The sequence below is a fragment of the Chiloscyllium plagiosum genome, unplaced genomic scaffold, assembly GCF_037043375.1.
Source record: "Chiloscyllium plagiosum isolate Xiang-an unplaced genomic scaffold, Cpla_swu_hap1 HiC_scaffold_25, whole genome shotgun sequence".
Classification (NCBI taxonomy): domain Eukaryota; kingdom Metazoa; phylum Chordata; class Chondrichthyes; order Orectolobiformes; family Hemiscylliidae; genus Chiloscyllium; species Chiloscyllium plagiosum.
The window spans coordinates 26,485,854-26,506,377 of record NW_028270163.1 but is presented as its reverse complement, the minus strand read 5'-3'; the positions used below and the strand labels follow the sequence as shown (position 1 = coordinate 26,506,377).

The following is a 20,524-nucleotide window of genomic DNA, read 5'->3' as shown; positions in this document are numbered from 1 at the left end:
GCAGGCTACAAGACATTGACAGGATGCAGAGCTGGGCTGAGAAATGGCAGATGGAGTTCAACCTGGATAAGTGCGAAGTGATTTATTTAGGAAGTGATTGAATTTGGATGCTGAATACAGGGTTCAAGACAGAATTCTTGGCAATGTGGAGGGTTAGAGGGATCTTGGGGTCCACGTAATTAGATCCTTCAAAGTTGCCACCCAAGTTGACAGGGTTGTTAAGAAGGCATATGATGTGCTGGCACTCATTAACAGGGGGATTGAGTTTAAGAGCCATGAGGTTTTGCTGCAGATCTATAAAACCCTGGTTAGACCACACTTGAAATATTGTATCCAGTTCTGGTCACCTCATTATAGGAAGGATGTAGATGCGTTAGAGAGGGTGCAGAGGAGATTTACCAGGATGCTGCCTGGATTGGAGGACTTGTCTTATGAAGCTAACTCAACCTCTCTTCATAAGACAAACCCTCCAATCCAGGCAGCATTCTGGTAAATCTCCTCTGCTCTGCCCTGCTCCTACTCTAATTTCCTGCCCTCTGCAAAGACTAGAGATACTCAGAGAGCCCACTGTTTGTGAGAACTGACCACAATTACATCAGGGGCAGTATAAATCAAAGCTAACATCACCTACAGCAGAAAGGAATGTTTAAGAGGGCCACATCAATTGTTGTAAACATCCCAGTGAAATAAATGCCCCTAGACACTGCTAATCTTATTTGACATTAATCAGTCAATGATGTCCACAGGTGTTAGAGAACAGCACCAGACCACACTTGCTCATAAATCATACTTGGCCGCATTATGTTGTAAATAGAATGGAAATGTCCCCAGTGAAGACGCACAAATTCCACATACAGGAGACATGATTACAAAACGAGAGCTTAACCAGTTAGGAGGTAGTACCTTCTCACACTCCAGTAGTAGAAAACTCCCCCTCCAAATAATAAGCCAAGATGAGGCGATATCAGTGAAAACCATTCAAGCTGTAACTTCTAGATTAAAGAAAGGGGTTAAGACACAGATCTTTCAGTTTTCATAACAGCAGCAGGCGGGGTGATGTCGGTGGACAGTGAGATGCTCAGGCAATTCTGAAATACTCAATCAAAATTTCTGTATCACAATTTTTGAATAATTCTGTTTTGAATTTATGTATAATAAACAAATAGCTGCAAAAATAATCTGGTTCAAATGCAGTTCAGTCTAATCTTGTCATATTAGCTATGACGTGCTAACCATACCGCTGTAAAAATGTCTAATATTATCAATCCAACTCCTTCTAAAAGTACAATAGATGTTCTTTTGTTAATTTAATCCATAAAAGAAGAACCATGAGTAAATACAATCTTCCACAATGGCCAGGGACATTCTATTGATGTCTTTAATTCTGATCCCAGAAGAATTTGGCTCATGCTATTTTGCAGAAACAAATTGCAAAAGTGGCAGCAAAGAAAAGCAAAATCTCAGTGGCAGACACACTGAAGTGAGGAAGGTAACTTTTTTTTTTTTTAGATTAGATTACTTACAGTGTGGAAACAGGCCCTTCGGCCCAACAAGTCCACACCGACCCGCCGAAGCGTAACCCACCCAGACCCATTCTCCTACATTTACCCCTTCACCTAACACTACGGGCAATTTAGTTTTTTTTCTTTTTTTTTCATGGCCAATTCACCTAACCCCTGCACATTTTTGGATTGTGGGAGGAAACCGGAGCACCCGGAGGAAACCCACGCAGACACGGGGAGAATGTGCAAACTCCACACAGAGAGTCGCCTGAGGCGGGAATTGAACCCGGATCTCTGGCGCTGTGAAGCAGCAGTGCTAACCACTGTGCTACCGTGCCGCCCACAACTTGAAGGTTATGTGCACCGGATGAGCTAAGTGATGATATCTGACAGCAAGCAGAAACCAATATTCATTTCCTCCACAGACAGCTTTAAATTTAGCTTCCTATTTGATGCCAAGTTCTTAAAAGAAAACACAAAATTGACTGTCCTCTAAACTGTGGAAAAGCAGATATGTAAAACATGCAACTTTACTCTAGTAGACACCTTCAGGCTTCTTTCTTGTCTCCCAGAAATTGCCTCCTTAACATGTAACAGTACTATACCTTGGAAAAGGTTATATCGTGGGAGTAATACGGTGAGCATCCCATAAGAGAACAAACCTATCCCCTCCTAGTGGGCACAGCATCTTTTTAAACATCCTCAGAGAAGTGGGGACAGTGGTTGGCAGATTCAGGGGCGGCCAATGGGCCGAGACCAAATCGAGGAGGGAGGGGTTGGGGACAAAATGGGAATGGCGGCCAGCAGGCCGGGAAGCCGGGAACGAATCAGGAGCGGTCAGCGGGCTCGAAGCGAAGATGGCTATTGGTTGGGAACCAATGGAGGCCAGTCAGATCATGTGGAAGCCCTTACAGAAAGGCTGAAATGTGTATCTTTTCAGCTTTATTTCTTAATTTCCTAATTGATACTCATACCATGTATACCTATAATGTAGTGTAACCTTTTTTTGGCTGTATATTTTTCCCTGTTCTTTTTTTAAAAACTTGAGCACACATGACAATAAACTTAATTCTATTCTATTCAATCGAGAGAGACACTTCCACAATGAGTATTCAAACAGAGCATTAGATTGCAATTACTGCCCAAAAGTCTCAGCCTTGGCTCAGTTGGAAGTCAATGGTTGCAGGTTTAAACTGACACCCAAGACACTGCTTTGCAGTCCAGACAGAGTGCGACATTAGCAGACTTCCCAAAGAAGGACAAACTGATGCCGCGTATACTCCCAAAAGGAAGCAAAATGTAATGTTGACTTGCCGTTATTTCACTTTATTTTTCTACCTCAATGAAAAATGTTGCTGCTATTTTCATACTTGGTTCTAAATTAGAATTGTCCAGCTGAAAGAAAATAACTGAAATATGAGAGAAAGGAAACCATCCAAGAGATTTTCCTTTGAGAGAGTAATCAAGAACACACAAACCCAATTAACCTCAACACGGTTTAAGAGAACCATCCTGACACATCAAAGAAATAGCAAAAACAATTTAATATGAAAAGAGACAAAATACTACAGGAAAATGGGATCTGTGAAAATATATTAAAATATTACCAATGTCAAGTAGGAGCTGATACCTTTACCCTCTATACAGTCAGAGAGTGCACATATATTGAACTGGAGATAGAGCTATAGAGATGTAAAGCATGGGAACAGAGCCTTCGGTCCAACTTGATAATTTCAACTAATCTAGTTCCATTTGCCAGCATTTGGCCCCATCCCTATAAACGCTTCCTCTTCATATACCCATCCAGACAATGTTGTAATTGTACCAGCCTCCACCACTTCCTCTGGCAGCTCATTCCATACGCGCACCACCCTCGCCTTGGGTCCTTTTAAATCTTTACCATCTCACCTGAAACCTATCCCCTCTAGTTTTGGACTCCCCTACTTCTTAGAATCCAAATGTTTACCAAGCATATGTAGAAAACACACTATTTTAACAAAAATGAAAAATGTAAACAGATGGGATCTTTCACAATCCAGAATTTTAACATAACACGGCGTGTTCAGCTTTCTTCCCGAGTGTTGAACTATAAATTAATTCAGTCTGTCAGCAGACCAAAACAGATCCTCCGTTTAGATTTCCCATGCTTACAGAGAGTGTTCATCCCCAGGAGCTCTAAACATACACAGTTCATCTTTATTGTGATAAACTCAGCAATTCATTGTTTTGTGCTCAAATTCGTTTATTCTTTCTGTGGACCTCAAGACAACCAAACTCCTTTCATTGATCAGTCTTTTCTTCCCTTTATAATCAAAAGGTTTTTAAAACCCAAGCTTTATGTCACCTAAGCCTTGCTTCTTGATTCAATTTGGTTTCGTGACAATATTTTCCATGTCAGTTGTGGTCTGCAATGGGGACCTGGCCTTTCTCTTATGTTTCTCACTTAAAAGCAACAGGAATCAATATTTGTTTCTTTTCACGCCACATGCTCTATATATAGAGTGTCCTTAAAGGCCAAATTCACTTTGACGTCAGTGAGCACAATACTTGCGTTCTTCCTGGTTGAACTGGAATTATAATACTGTGTAATATGTTTGTTTTTCTACAAACTGTTAGGCTGCCTCACATTAGGACAATACAAACCAAATGGCTCATATTATGTACAATCTTTTATATTAATATTCTGTAAAATTTTTGATAGGTCCCAGAAAATTGTTTAGCTAAAAAACAGTTGCATTTATTTGGCATAAAACCTCATTTTCAAATATTAAAACAACAACTTGCATGTATTATATCTCGATTTTTAACATTAAAATGTGTCTCAAAGCTCTTCACAATAAGGTCATCAAAAGTGTCCAAGAAGCATGTATTAGGGACTGTCACAACCTTGGTCAAGGAGGGAAGTTTTAAAGATTGCCTTTAAGGAGGAGATGGAAAAAAAAAGATGGAAATGTGGGGAGGTTTTAGGAGAGAATTTCAAACAGTTGGATTTGACAGTCGCTGAATGACAGCTGTCGATGCTGCAACCATGATAGCGATCAGAGTCGCAGTTTTGGAGAGTTGGGAAGGTTGTAGTGCTGGAAATGAGTCAGAGATATGGAAGGAATGGGCCATGAAGAGATTTAAGTAAAAGTTGAGGCACTGGCTGACTGAAAGGCAGCAAGGACAGAGATGACGGGTGAGCAGGACTTCCAAGACTGTGTCTGCGCATTGGTGAATTGAAGATGAGCACCATCTGAAGGTGACAAGGAAATGGATAGGAGTTGTGGTCTCAGATGAGCAGAGGCAAGCAACATTACAGATATGGAAGGGTGCAGTTATTGTAATAAATAAAACACAAGGCCAGGAATCTAGTCCAAACTGAGACAGTAGCTGTGGAATTGGTGGTAAAGGTTTGAAGTTGGTGACAAGCGCCAAAGTTGATGGCTTTGATTTTAACCATGTTTAAGCTGAAGGAAATTGTGATTCATCCAACACCGGATTTTGGACAAGCGGCATGGCAATACAGAGACAATGGTGGAGAAAGGCGATTAGATGGTAGATCTTGATGTCATTCACTCATGCAAATAATGTTGTCAAGCAGCATTTAAATACAAAAGAGGATTAGACCAAGCTTTGGGGGACACTGAAAGGGAAGTGTTGATGGATGGAGTGTAACAGAAAGCATCTGGAGATAGGAAGCCATGGCTTTATAGACAAGAGATGATCCAGGCAAGAGCAATTAAGGAGCTAGGTAATAGAGAAAGCCTTTGAAAAAAACAGAAGGTGGCATGCTAATCCAATTGGAGACAGCAGAGAGAATAAGGACAATGAAGATCAATAATGCATCATGGTCAAATTCATATACCATGTTAAGTGACATTGTATAAGGTGATTTCAATTTTGTAGCAGAGCCAAACCACCATTGGGTAATGTTAACAGAACATTTGTAGGAAGATATACATGCATTTGACAAGTGACAATATGTTAAAGAATTTTATAGAAGAAAAATATTCAACTACAATATACATGCCAATGATAGCCCAACCATTACTGAATCTTCCACTATAAATACCCTGGGTGTCACCACTGACCAGAAAGTGAACTGAACGAGCCATATATCCACATCAATATAAAAGAAAATCGGAGGCTAGGAACCCTACAGTGAATAACTGATCTCCTGATCCCCAAAACCTGTCCATCATCTACAAGGCACATTTCAGAAGTGTAATAAAATACTTCTGACTTTCCTGATAGCTGCAGCTCCAACAACACTCAAAAGCTTGACACCACCCAGGACAAAGACAGCAGATACATGCGTACACCAATACCGGTAAGTTCTCCTTGAAGCCAGTAGCAATCCCGATTTGGAAATATATTGCTCTCCTTCACTGACACTGGATTAAAATTCTGGGACTCCCTCCCTAAGGGCAATGGTGATTTACCCATAGCACAAGGACAGCAGTGGTTCAAGAAGGGAACTCAGAACTACCTTGTCAAGGCACCTGGGGATGGGTAGAAGTTGTTGGCCAGCCACTGATGTCCACAACCCACAAAGGAATAGAAGAAAAATAATCAGCACTCTCTTCTCATACTGTATAAATTGGTGTTCCATTTCCAAATCTGGTTCCTTGTATGCTAGTCTTGATACTTGCAAGATGAAAAGGTTTAATTTGATGTCTTTATCAAAACGACAAGTAGCTTCTTGTATAAGCATAGTGCATGTATGCCTCAAAGCACGGTGGCTCAGTGGTTAGCACGGTGCCTCACTGCACCAGTGACCCAGGTTCAAGTCCACCCTTGAATGGCTGCCTGTGTGGAGTTTGCACTTTCTCCCCACATCTACCTGGGTTTGCACCAGGTGCTCCAGTTTCCTCCCACAGTTCAAAGATGTGCAGATTCGGTGGATCTGCTGTCCTAAATTGCCCATATTGTCCAAAGATGTGAGATCTAGGTGGGTTAGCCATGGGAAATGCAGGGTCCCAGGGATAGGGTAGGGGTTGGGATGCTCTTCAGAGCGTTGGCGTGGACTTGATGGCCCAAATGGCCTGCTTCCACACAATTGGTCTTCTATGATTCTGAGTGTTAGCCACAGCTATTGGCCACTCACTTTTCACCACCAATCACAACCATTCTTTGTAATGTTTACACTCAGGAACTAAAGCTTCTATCCTTAAATATCTATACAGCAGTAAATGTACTGCCGTGCATCGAATACTCTTCCTCTTTTCTCTAGATTTTCCACAATTTTTTTGTTCAACAGGTTCATCTCGTTAGATCGACAGTTCAAATTTATAGCTAGGGAAGCGCTGTTGTGAAAAAAAGCACAATAACCCCACCGTGTGGACACTTTCTAATCTATCGCTTTATTATTTCTTCACAACATCAGAGATCCAGGGGACAACAGGGAGAACTTTTGCAATCTGACCTGAAGTTTAAAGAAAGGTTTGCATTAATTAATAACCACTTTGTTAGTAAAATCAAAATATTAGGATATTTATGTACAAACATATTTTCAGTTACTGGTGTCATACCATACAATGCAATTGTTTAGCTGCAGGGAAATAAAATTCAAATTGTAACATTATATTCATTGCATGGAGGGATTGAGATGTTCGATTTTCGGGGTAGATACTCTTCATTCGTAAAAAAAACTACAAAACCAGATTGCCTTTAATTTCTGAACATGATGAGGAAAACCTGCTTATTTCTGGGATTATAGTATCTTGCAACAACTATGTTTTCTATTTATTCAATCTGGTTATAGCTGTTGATATTTGCTGTGCAATATTTTGAGGCTTAAATAATAGTTAACTTCTAATACCAATAATTTTTATTACAAGACATACTGGACCCAGAGCGGAGCTAACGGGGAGGACTTAAATACAACATGACCGCAGTGGTTCTGTTGTAAATGAAAAGGCATTTGCTGCAGAATATCTAGAAATGGCTTCAAACAGTTTGTGGAGGTGCCAGTGTTGGACTGGGGTGGACAAAGTTAAAAATCACACAACACCAGGTTATATCACAACAGGTTTATTTGGAAGTACTAGCTTTCAGAGCGCTGCCCCTTCATCAGGTAGCTTCACTAGGTGAAGGAGCAGCACTCCGAAAGCCAGTGCTTCCAAATAATCCTGTTGGACTATAACCTGGTGTTATGTCATTTTTAATTTCAAATATTTTAAACAGCCATTGAGCTAAGGGAAAGGTGTGCTAGAATTGACAAGCTTTCTACTTTCCCTGCTTGTCTCTGATGAAACTCCTCCTCCATCTGCTTCAATCATCAACAATGACTTACATTTTTACAGTATTAGTAAGATATCTCGAACTACTACTATTTGTGCAAAGGGCACAAATGAACACCAAGGAGAAGAACAAAGAAATTTGGAGCTAAAAGTAAAATGATAGGGAACAACTTTAAAAGGAGCTTTTGGTAGAAGAGAGAGAAATAGCAACAGCAGCAATCAAAATGGGAGGAGAGCATCTAAAACAACACATGACATTGGTGGTATGGAGAGAACAAGGCACAAGCTGGACTCAAAGGAAGGGAAGATATACTGAAAGACCTCCATATTATGAAGGACAAGTAATGACTGTCGTGGAGACCACACCCAGAGTATTGAGAGCAGTTTTGGTCTCCCTACCTAAGAAAGGATGCACTTGCTTCAGAGGGAGTACAATGAAGGTTCACTTGGCTGATACCAGGGATGGCAGGATTGTCCTGTGAGTAAAGATTGGTTCAGCTGGACCTATATTCACGAGAGTTACAAGGATGCAGGGAATCAGTTTGAAAGGTATAAGGTTCTGATAGGGCTGGACAGACTAGATGCAGGGAGGATGTCTTCTCTGACTGGGGTCACAGCCTCAGGATATGGGGTAGGCCATTTAGGACTGAGATGAGGAATAATTTCTTCACTCAAAGGGTAGTGAACCTGTGGAATTTTCTACCACAGAAGATAATGGAGCCCAAGTCACTGGATATATTCAAAAAAGATCAATTTTAAGGGCATCAAGAGGTGAGGGGGAGAAAGTGGAAATAGGGCCTTGACACATGATCATGGCTGATTACCTATCAGATGGGTGAGCAGCTATAGAATCATAGAATCCTCCCAGTGTGGAAACAGACCCAACAATTCCACACTGATTCTCCAAACAACATCCCTCCCAGACCTATCCCCCTAACCTATCCCTGTAACTCTGCATTTCCCATGGCTAATCCACCTAATTTACACATCCCTGAACACTATGGACAATTTAGTATGGCCAATCCATATAACCTGCACATCTTCGGACAGTGGGAGGAAACTGGAGCACGCGGAGGAAACCCACGAGGACACAGGGAGAATGTGCAAACTCCACACAGACAGTTGCCCAAGGCTGGAATTGAACCCGGATCCCTGGTGCTGAGAGGCAGAAGTGCTAACCACTGAGCCACCATGCTGCCCTTCCTGAAGGGCCAAATGGCCTAATCCTGCTCCTAAGATGATCTGCAGAGAGAAGGGAGAGGAATACTGGAAGATGAATTACTCCTTCAGAGAATCAACACAGACAAAATGGGCCAAATGGTCTCCTGCTGTGTTGTAACCATTCTGTGGCTCTATTACTCTCTATCTAATCCATGTTAAAATCAAAATCAGCCACAACATTCCATTGAAAACAGACCAATACAGCATTAAACTAACTTTGTTTTTCCAGCAGTTAAGATTTTTAAATGCTCACTATTCTAAAATATTTGTTGTAATAATATCCGATGCATAACGGAATATGTTCATGCAAAATTTCACATCTTTAGCCTGCATGCAGTCGCAAACTCCGTTCAGATAGTGTCACTGTGGAGCAACCTAACTTACCAAGGTCTAGCAGCTACAAAGACCAATCTTTTCACTTTGTATTGTAACTTTCACAGACCAAGGACATCTGAAAGTGCTTCACGGCCAGGGAGTTTTGTAATATTGTCATGGGTGGTATACAGCAGTCAATTTGCCTACATCAAAGTCCTCGAAACAGCAAGTGAGATAAGTGACTGCTTTGCCTGCTTCAATGGTTTTGAATGAGAGAGAAATGTGGACCAGAACGCTGTGAACCTCTTTCAACAATACCACGCAATCTTTTACATAAATCCAATCAGAAAAATGGGACCTTGACTTAAGGTCTCATCTGAAGCATGGCATGTTTGACAATACACAGATGCCAGTCCAGATTATGCACCCAAAACCTAGATTGAGATTTAAACTCAAAACCTAAATTTCTTGCCTTGAAGGCAAAAGTTTCATAACTGGGTTAGTTCATTTTAAAAAAAAAATTTGCACCATAACAGAGCTCCCAACTGTGCTAACAACACCTTACAATCTTGTACTCATGAATTTGCATTTGCACCTGAGTCACTGCATCTTACTTTCCAGAGACTAATGAAGTCTCTGATCCCATCCAATATCCTATAAAAGCATGTTATATCTATAACTTTTAAGCATATAATTGTGTTGGTTTGCAAATTTTTGGAACTGGCTTTTGTTCTTAAAAATGAACAATAATGAACTGCAAAAGAGAGTCGAGAATATCGGAATGTTACAACTTTGCCTATTGAATTCACCTAAACTACAGAAGTGGAAAACCCCTCCTTTCATCAGACCTGAACCATTTTCATTTTAAACGAGCCAATCACATCAATTCTGAACTGTTCTTCCTGAAGAAGGATTACTGGACCAAAATGTTAACTCTACTCTCTCTCTCTACCGTTGCTGTCAGACCTGCTAAGTCTCTCCAGCTATTTTTGTTTTTGTTTCATAATCTAATACTCCTCTATTTCTAATTCCCACCCAAATAGCATTTCAACAATAAACAGAACCACCTCCCCCATTCCTCCCCAACAGCATCACATTCTTTTACCTCTATATGCTTTTCAACCCTGATTGATCCAAGCCCCTCCTTCCATAATATGCAATCTTTACTTTTAGATCCTCCCCACTGTGCAGGTAAATTGCAGCATGTATACCAATTCTTCCTCCCCTCATCACTAACTAGGACAATCACACCGACTTCCACACTCCTTTCATCGAGTACCTCCCAAAAGCATCAAAATGGGGCCTGAGAAACCATTTCATCCCAAAGATGAATTATCCAAACAACTTCCATCTCTGTCACATCTGCACTCAGACTGAATTCCATTAGATACCTATTTAAATTATAATGACAGTTTGCTAGAATGGCCACCAATTTATAATCACTTGTCATCCTGCTACAACTTTTCCTTTAATTAACATATTGAATCTTAAAGATTAATTGAAATAATAATCCACCTTTATCATATGTGCTTATTCAAAGACACTATAAATAATCTAATTACTGACACCTGGGAGATCAAGAGACAAATATGAAGAGGAAGTGAGAACTGCAGATGCTGGAGATCAGAGCTGAAAATGTGTTGCTGGAAAAGCGCAACAGGTCAGACAGCATCCAAGGAGCAGGAGAATCGAAGTTTCGGGCATGAGCCCTTCTTCAGGAATCCTGAACAAAGTCAGGATTCCTGAAGAAGGGCTCATGCCCGAAACGTCAATTCTCCTGCTCCTTGGATGCTGCCTGACCTGCTGCGCTTTTCCAGCAACACATTTTCAGCACAGATACGTAGAGACCTGGATAGAGAAGAGTAACTGAGAGATACATGGTGAAATAAAGATTCGTGTCAAGAAGCAATCATAATCACTAAATATAAAGTTTGTAGAGATACCAGACTAAAATAATTCACCGCCCCCACAACACAGACAGGCACCAGGAATGTGTACCACGTTCCTTCCTGCCCCAATTCCAATCTACCAAACAACCCCCCCGCAACCCGCCCTCCCCCCCCACAGTGATGTCGAACCAAGTGATTTCTCCCTTCCTGTAAACCCCTTCGGAATCACCAAAGTGACGTCCTACTGAGGGGCCATGCTCCCCACACTCTGATAAATAGCACAATTTCAAACTCAACCCAGGACCATTCATTATCAAGACCACAGAATCATTTCCAAGCCAACTAATCTCCATTTTCCTAGACATACAAAAAACAAAACTGCAGTATTTTCTCCATTTTTTTAACTTGGGTAAGGAACAACAATGAGTTTACAGAAAAAGAATGACACACTATGAAAACAGCCTTCCTCTCACAGAGAACTGGATAGGGCCCTGGAATTCAATCTAAAGCACTCAAGCATCCAAAATAAAATTAAATTGTTGTATTAAATTGCTATAAATCAATGGGCACTGATGTTATTCTTAGAGGGCACAAGTATCTTACAGTTAGAAAACAGCATATCTGACTCACTGTGAGCATCTCTAAGGGATTCTGCTGGTAAATGAAATCAATATTGTGTCATTTCCTATAAAGGGATATCATATCCAGATCTTTTAAGCATAAACTTGTGCTGCTATGCAGTCTTTTGGAAGTGGCTGTTGTTCTTAAAATGGACAAAGACGGGCTGCAAAAGACGGTCATCGAGGATATAGGAATATTTCCAAGTATTGAATTCCCTTTAATTACAGAATCAAATCTCCTGAACCATTTTATTTTCAAAACTAGTCAACTATATCAATTATGATTTGTTCTTTTCTTTATATCTTGGAAAAGTGCACTATTCTGGTTAACTGCATTTTCCTTGTGTGTTGTGGGTATCATAAGTAAGTGAATGGCTTAGCAGTAGATTTTCAGAATCAATGTGCGAATGAATAATCTTTATTGAAAACCCACCAAAAGCTGGCAGCTTATTATTTAAATTGTCCACACATCCAGAGAATAAGAAACACACACATCTTGCTTTTCAAACATGATATTCATTACAGCCAGGAAGCATAAAAGGGGCTTTAACATTTCTCTCTCACCCTACTGTAACAATTGGAAGGAGCAATGAATTCAAATTGAGAATGGCAAAACCATAACTTTCAGCATCTTTGAGACGAGATTTAAATTCTTGATCTTTTCACTTGAATGATTTATGGATGTAATTAAAATTATCTTTTAATTTCACAATGCAGTTGAGTGTTTTAACATTCCAAAATACATTTTCTTCAAGCACTATGATATCTTGAATCCACAGAAACTGTATTTGAATTGAATACATATGAGATTCTAATTATATAGTGCATCCAGCTGCAACAAACTACTTGGTCAAGCCATAAGTATCATATTATAGCCAAGGCCAGCTTTATGTCATGATAATGTACATTTGCTCAATGTGGGAGACTTAATAACTGAGAGCACACAACATTAACCATTGCAAATATTTGAGCTGTTTTGCCTTGGTCACATGAACAACATACAATTAAATTGATTTGGTCTCACAAAGACTATGCAATTAAATTGAAAATGGAACTTCGTCAGTGAATAATATACCTGCAAATCGCTTGTAGTTTTCATAATCTTTGGAGCATGGTATCTCAAAAAATATTCTATCCAAAACATCAGCCTGGCGAGCAAGCACTTCTTTAAAATCATCCTCGTGCAGATAATCCCAAAGCAAAACCACACAAAAAGCAGTAAACGTGGTAGATGTCAGAATTATTAACCACTTCCACCAAGTCGCTTGCTTGGACTTGTTCTTTCTCACACTGTAATTAGAAGAAACATTGAATGCATCGATAAACTTCTGTTATTCCCTTTCCAAATTACCAGTCCCTATGTAACAATCAATTGTGTATACTGAATGTACCCAGCAATCCTTAACATAAATTCATTTTATCATCATCTGTAACAAAAGGGAGAGAAAAGGAGGCAAAAATGGGGGGTACGTGAAGCAGGGTAAGAGAGAAAGATGAAAGGACAGGCATCAGTAAGATCCATAAGAAGGAACAGAGTGTGATTTTTGGAAGTTTTTGGGAAAGAAGAAAAAGCTGGGGCAAGCAGGAAGTTAGAGGGAGACTGAAAACAAGAACAGCAGCCAACAATACGCAGACTCCGAAAAAAAAAGATGTAAATGAAATGGTTGTGGGGCATTATCAGCCTTCCACTCCATTTCCCTAAATATCAGCTAATGTGATCATCAAATCAGAGCTGCACCTGACAGAACTGAGATTTGGGCTAACTCAAGAACTTCTACCACTTTAAAAAGTCTGCAGGAATCCAAGGCCATCCTGAAGACTCTCCTCACTCTATTTCACCCAGCCCTACTGGCAGAACCTGATATGTCTCTTCTTAGCTGTTTCATGAAGGGATTGTTGTTGCTCCTCTCAGCTATGCTGTGTCATATCAAATTCTACACTCTAATTACTTTCTGGGTAAGAAGATTCCTCAATATCGTTGTTGGATTGATTACTGACTGTCCTATCCTTCTGCCCACTTTGGACTTTCCAAAAGTGCAAACACCTTCATCCAGATTTCTGCTGACATAAGGCAAGAAGCCCAAAATGAGCAATTTCTGTACTGTGCTGAAAAATGTGTTGCTGGTAAAGCGCAGCAGGTCAGGCAGCATCCAAGGAGCAGGAGAATCGACGTTTCGGGCAAAAGCCCTGCCCGAAACGTCGAATCTCCTGCTCCTTGGATGCTGCCTGACCTGCTGTGCTTTTCCAGCAACACACTTTTCAGCTCTGATCTCCAGCATCTGAAGTCCTCACTTTCTCCTAGTTTCTGTACTGTGGATGTCACATTTTGCTGTGTGCATTTGAATCTGGTGCCAAGTGAAGGGGAGCTTGAGACATCCAAGAATAATGATGTCATCAAGTAGAATACGCAGCCAATCACACTGAAAGATTTGCATATAAGAAGAGTATAATGTGGAAAAATGTGAGCTTGTCCACTTTGATAGGAACAATTGAAAAACAACAAACCTTTTAAATGGAGAGAAACTGCAGAAGTGGGTTCCCATGTACATGAATCACTAAAACTTAGTACGCAGGTACAACAGGTGATTAGGAAGTCAAATGAAATGTTGTTGTTTATTGCAAAGAGAAATAAATAGAGAGGTTTTCTACTTCTGTACAGGGCATTGGCATGATTACATTTTCGGTAATGCATAAATCTGCTGGCCTTCATTAAGAAATGACATAATTGCATTAGAAGAAGTGAATAGAATGTTCGCTCAATTGATTTCTGGATCGAGGGGTTTAGCTGATGAGGAAAGGCTGGACAGGTTGGGCTTGTATCCAATGGAGTTTAGAAGAATGAAAGGTAGTCTCATTGAAACATTTGATATTGTGGGGATTGGAAAGATAAGATGCTAAAAGGAAGTTTGCCAAGAACTCGGGGACAAAGTGTAAAATAATAATGAATAATTTAAAGTAGACATTAGAATTTTTTCTCTCGGAGGGGAGGGGTCATAGGTTTGTAGAATTCTCTTCCCCGCGGAATACTGAAAGCAGGGTCATTGGATATTTTTAAAGTGGAAATAGAAAGATTCTTGACCAACAAGTGAGTTGAAGGACTTTGGGTTGGAAGGTGGTGGAGGTCATCAGAAAAATGAGAGACGATGGCACCATCAGATCAGCCGAATGTAGACTTGAGGGGCTGAATGGTCTACTCATGCAGTTAATTTGTCTGTTTTTATATTTGGTAAATCTAACTGAAAGCAAAATAAACATACTTCTAAAGAAAAATAATTAATGCCATTTGGGAAAAAAACACTATAGATTTTAATGACTTAATTAGCCTGCAGTGTGACTTTTAATTATTTGCTTCCCCAAATCTCTTTGCTCATGAACCCCATTAAACATCATATTTGTCCAGACATATGTGGCTTCCTCCCAAATTATACCCACTGGAACTGAACCCAGTCAATTATGGTCATTGAAACTCCAATGCTGTATTTTTGTACCTTGTTGCAGTCCTCCTCTATAGTAGTTACACCAGTCTTTTCTTTCTTGAATATGTGCGTGCATAAAGTCACAAAGACTGCCGTGGTTTAATTGTGAGAACAAGCATGGTTTAAATTTGCGAGTTTGGTGCATGTCACTTTAAACTGATGCCACCAAAGAATGGAGTTTGGAAACACAACACAAAATATTTGAAGATTAAAATATCCTGTTCATGAACAGAAGACAAAGATAAACAATTTGAAAAAACACGAAGTTTAATAATGTAAGTCTTAAGTGGCTGCTTTGCCAGCCATTGCGAATTTGTAATAATAATAATATAAGGTTATTTTATGCTCAACTAATTAGGAGTTGTTATATTCTTGAACATTTCTGGCACAAATAAATAAATGAAACACAAATACAACCACTCAATTTGGTGTCATCTGCAAATTTCAGAGCTTTGTGTAACTTGTGATGGGGGACCAAATCAACAACTTAATTTGTTTTCACATTAACTCATTATTTGAATTCAACAGTATGTACTGTTCTTAAAAATACATCTCCCACTGGACCTGTTCTAATGTCTCCACTACTTGTGCCAACTTGTGGTGCTGGACTGTAAGCATCACCTTTCCTCCCAGGTTTGCTGAAATTTGTATTGTTTGACTCAGATGCAGCACCTGTAGGGTTTGCAGATTCACCCACTTAGTTATCTCAGGACCCACCATACTGGAGTGGAAGAAAGCCATCTTCAATCATAAGGACTGCCTCAGAAAAGAAGGGGCTGTTTCAACTCCTGAGTCAAAAAGTGGTGAATTAGGTCGTACTCCAGGACTCGAGCATAAAAACCAACTAAGGAAGCACTGCTCTTTCAGAGGAGGGATTAAGCAGAGGCCTCTTTTGACTTTTCAGATAGCCATCCATGATCCCATGGAACTATTTTGAAGATCCGGGTACCCCGGTTTCCTCCCACATTCCAAAGATGTGCAGGTCAGGTGAATTGGCCATGCTAAATTGACCATAGCTGTGAGGTGCATTAGTCAGAGGGGGGTGGGTTACTCTTCAGAGGGTCGGTGTGGACCTGTTGATCCAAAAGGCCTGTTTCCACACTGTAGGGAATCTAATCTAATGTTTAAAAAAAAACAACAGGAGAGTTATCGCCAGCGTACTCATTAACATTTTTACCTCAATTAACATCACAAAAACTGATCACAACACTTTGCTGTGTGTGGGCTTGCTGTGTGCTAATAGGCTACTTCATTTCCTATGTTCTAAGAGCGACAATACTTAGAAGGTATTCCACTGGTTGGAGAGGTCTTTGGGACCTCCGCTGATTGTGACATTTTCTGTGTAAATGAAAGCTTTTCACTTCTGCCCGACTGTCATCACAACATTGACAGCTGTGTCAGCTGCAAGTATTATGGCCCCTGTTACTACAGCAGTATTTTTAAAAATAGTAATTCATAGGATGTGGGCGTCACTGGCTGGGCTAGCATTTATTGCCCTAAAGGCAGTTTAGAATCTACCTTATTGCTGTAGGTCTGGAGTCACATGTAGGTCATACCAGGTAAGGATGGCAGTTTCCTTCCCTAAAAGACATCAGTGAATCAGATGTGTTTTGCCTGACAGTTGACAACAGTTTTCAAGGTCATCACTGGACTCTTATTTACAGATTTTTATTGAATTCAAATTCTACCATATGGCATGGCAGGATTTAAACCGTGTCCCCCAGAACATTACCTGGGTCTCTCAATTAATAGTGTAGTGATAAAATCACTAGCATTAACTCCTCTAAAGTGGTGCTCTGAGCTGTGAGGAGTGTTTTGAGCGATGACCATTATGTTATGTCTCACAGTCAGCATACAGTATTCCTCGAAGGAACATACTCAGAATATTAGCATTGAAATGTGTCATGTGACCAAACAGCAAAGAGTTCTCAAAGACTGTCTTACTTAAGGTCTCTTGAAACATGACATGCTGATGGAACCATAACCAAATAGCTTAATGTGAGTCCGTAACCCATCAAACATAGGAACAGGAGTAGGCCGTTTGGCCTCTGGAGCCTGTTCCGCCATTCAATAGGATCATGGCTGATCCAACATTCCTCATGTCCACTCTCCTGCCGTTTCCCCAGACAGTGGTGTTCCTGTGAATGTAATGTGTAAATACTTGAGGTGTTGTAAACGTCTGTTGAATCTTTCAATACCATGCTACTCATGCTTAGTTTCTTATGTTACAAGAGACAGCATAGCAAGAGCCACATCAGGAATCATCATTATCATGAGCAGTGGTATTTATCCATAAAATACTCCAATCCCTTGGTGGCATAACTTCCAAAGGAAGGATATTACTAAATTGGAGAGGATTCAGAAAAGATTTACCAGGCTGTTGCTGGGAATGGAGGCTTGAGTTATGAAAATAGGCTGGATAGGCTGGGACTTTTTTCACTGGAGCGTGAGGTGACTTTATAAAGTCATGAGGGATATAGATAGAATTAACAGCAAGGGTCTTTTCCATAGGGTGGGGAAGGGGGGCATATTTTTAAGGTGAGAGGAGAAAGATTTTAAAAGGACAATGTGGGGCAACATTTTTTACACAGAGAGTGGATCGTGTGTGGCATGAACTGCCAGAGAAAGTGGTAGATGGAGGTACAGTTACAACATTTAAAAGACATTTGGATAAGTAAGTGTATAGGAAACATTAGGATGGACATGGGTCAATCATAGTTCAGTGGGACTAGTTTAGTTTGGGAACGAGGTTGGCATGGACTAGTCAGACCAAAGGGTACTTTTCCATGCTGTATGACTCTATAAATGAAGTCTAACCAATCTACAGCAAGAGTACAGTTTCTTCATCCCTTTAACTAGCATCAATTTCTGTGAGTACAGACTGCTGTACTCGAAGATATAGCATTAACAAAGAAGACAAAGTTAATTTCTTTTCATTGGAATTTAAGTTATTTTGAGGCAAAATAAATTTTAAAGCAGCCTCAATAAAAAAAAATCATGCTGAAGCCAACATTTACGCTGACAGAGAACAGAAAGCCAAAAATGCTATTCTTTCCTGAGAGTTGATACAAAAGTTACAACCTTTCTCAGAACACCAGCTGCTTAATCTGTTCTTAAAATCCATTGGCACAAAGTCAAGACCACTGTTATAATTTACACTGAATTAAAGGTATAGTCCCAACACTTTTAATGTGGGGTCACAAATAGCAGAAACCTTATTATGCAATAGACAAATCGCAGTGGTACCTTTACTGAATTATATTTGTTCAAACAGTATATGCAGTTCTAATTTATAGATCAAATTGATCCTGAGAAAAGGGTACTGAGGAGGCCATCATTAAACAGGGCCCTCACAGTAATAACACTCATTTCTTTCTGTGGACGATCAGAAATATCCAGAAAAGATTCTTAAAGACCGGCTGACGATAAGATTTCACCTCGGGATTAATAGATGCCTATTCATGTCACATAGACAGCAAACCCAAGAGTCTATTGACCGGTGTGGCAGAAGATTCTCCAGCGAAGGGCATGGGTGTGACTTTTCTAAAGCAGAACCAGAGAGGTTCGTTGAATTAATCGTCACTTCCATTAATCATCACCTCAGTACTAATCAGTGCTTGAATCCCCAGTCTTTAAATACCAAGTATAACAAAACAAAGAACTGTAGATAAAAGCAAATTACTGTGGATGCTGGAATCTGAAACCAAAAGAGAAAATGCTGGAAAATGTCAGCAGATCTGGCAGCATCTGTAAGGAGAGAAAAGAGCTGACATTTCGAGTTTAACTGACCCTTTGTCAAAGCTTTGACGTCAGCTCTTTTCTCTCCTTACAGATGCTGCCAGACCTGCTGACATTTTCCAGCATTTTCTCCAAAGAACTGTAAATGCTGGAAGTCAAAACAAAAGCAGAAATTGTGAGGAAAAACTCAGCAGGTCTGACACCATCTGTGGAGAGAAATCAAAGTTAACGTTTCAAGTCCAATGACCTTTGTGCTGCTCAGTATTTGAATCCTAGTATTTGTTCTTTCACTGCTGCCCAGTTTTAGATCCTGTTTGTATCCCCAGTACTACCCAGTGTCTAAGTTCTCAGTATTGTGCAATATTTGTATCCCCAGTGTTGTCCAGATTTGAAGCTTCACTGAAAAAAAATGCTGAAAATCACAATGAGCCAGGCATCATCTGTGGACAAACAGCAAGCTAACATTGAGTCTAGATCACTTTTCATCAGAGTTGATTTGAAGTGAAGTGTTGAGAAGACAGCATATAAGCAATAATGAGGTGGTTGGAGTGCTGGAGGAAAAAGGATGTTCTTACTACAGATTAAGTCATCCGTTCCCATTGCACACCATTTGACTATTCAGTATTGCAAGGGCATGTCAATGTTCAGTATTATACAGTGTTTGAATGTTCAGTACTATTCACTGTTTCAATATTCAGTACTGCAGTGTGTTTGAATGTTCAGTATTATAGTGTTTGAATATTCAGTTTTATGGAGAAAGTGAGGTCTGCAGATGCTGGAGATCAGAGCTGGAAATGTGTTGCTGGAAAAGCGCAGCAGGTCAGGCAGCATCCAGGGAACAGGAGAATCGACGTTTCGGGCATAAGCCCTTCTTTAGGAATGGAGAATGTTTGTCCAGCAGGCTAAGATAAAAGGTAGGGAGGAGGGACTTGGGAGAGGGGCGTCGGAAATGTGATAGGTGGAAAGAGGTCAAGGTGAGGGTGATAGGTCAGACTGGGGTGGGGGCGGAGAGGTCGGGAAGAAGATCTCAGGTTAGGAAGGCGGTGCTGAATTTGATGGATTTGACTGAGACAGGGTGGGGGGAGGGGAAATGAGGAAACTGGTGAAATCCGAGTTCATCCCTTGTGGTTGGAGGGTTCCTAGCCGGAAGATGAGGCGTTCTTCCTCCAACCGTCGTTTTGTTGTGGTCTGACGATGGAGGAGTCCAAAGACCTGCATATCCTTGGTGGAGTGGGAGGGGGAATTGAAATGTTGAGCTACAGGGTGGTTGGGTTGGTTGGTCCGGGTGTCCCAGAGGTGTTCTCTGAAACGCTCTTTGAATGTTCATTATTATACAGTGTTTGAACGTTCACTACTTATACAGAGGTTAAACGTTCAGTATTATACAGTGTTTGAATGTTCAGTATTTGGGGCTGCACAGTGGCTAGCACCGCTGCTCTCACAGCATAGAGACCCGGGTTCAATTCCCACCTCAGGCGACTGACTGTGTGGAGTTTGCACGTTCTCCCCGTGTTCTGCGTGGGTTTCCTCCGGGTGCTC

At 40.5% G+C, this 20,524-nt stretch overlaps 1 protein-coding gene across 2 annotated transcripts in view; it reads right to left on the bottom strand.

The window, feature by feature from the left end:
• Positions 1-20,524, bottom strand: part of ogfod3 (2-oxoglutarate and iron dependent oxygenase domain containing 3) — a 145,292-nt gene that overhangs the window by 123,939 nt on the left and 829 nt on the right. For both annotated transcript variants that reach the window (XM_043714604.2, XM_043714605.2), the window contains exon 2: positions 12,847-13,061. In XM_043714604.2, the coding sequence (XP_043570539.1) occupies positions 12,847-13,061 (215 nt within the window). The remainder of the gene's footprint in view (positions 1-12,846; positions 13,062-20,524) is intronic.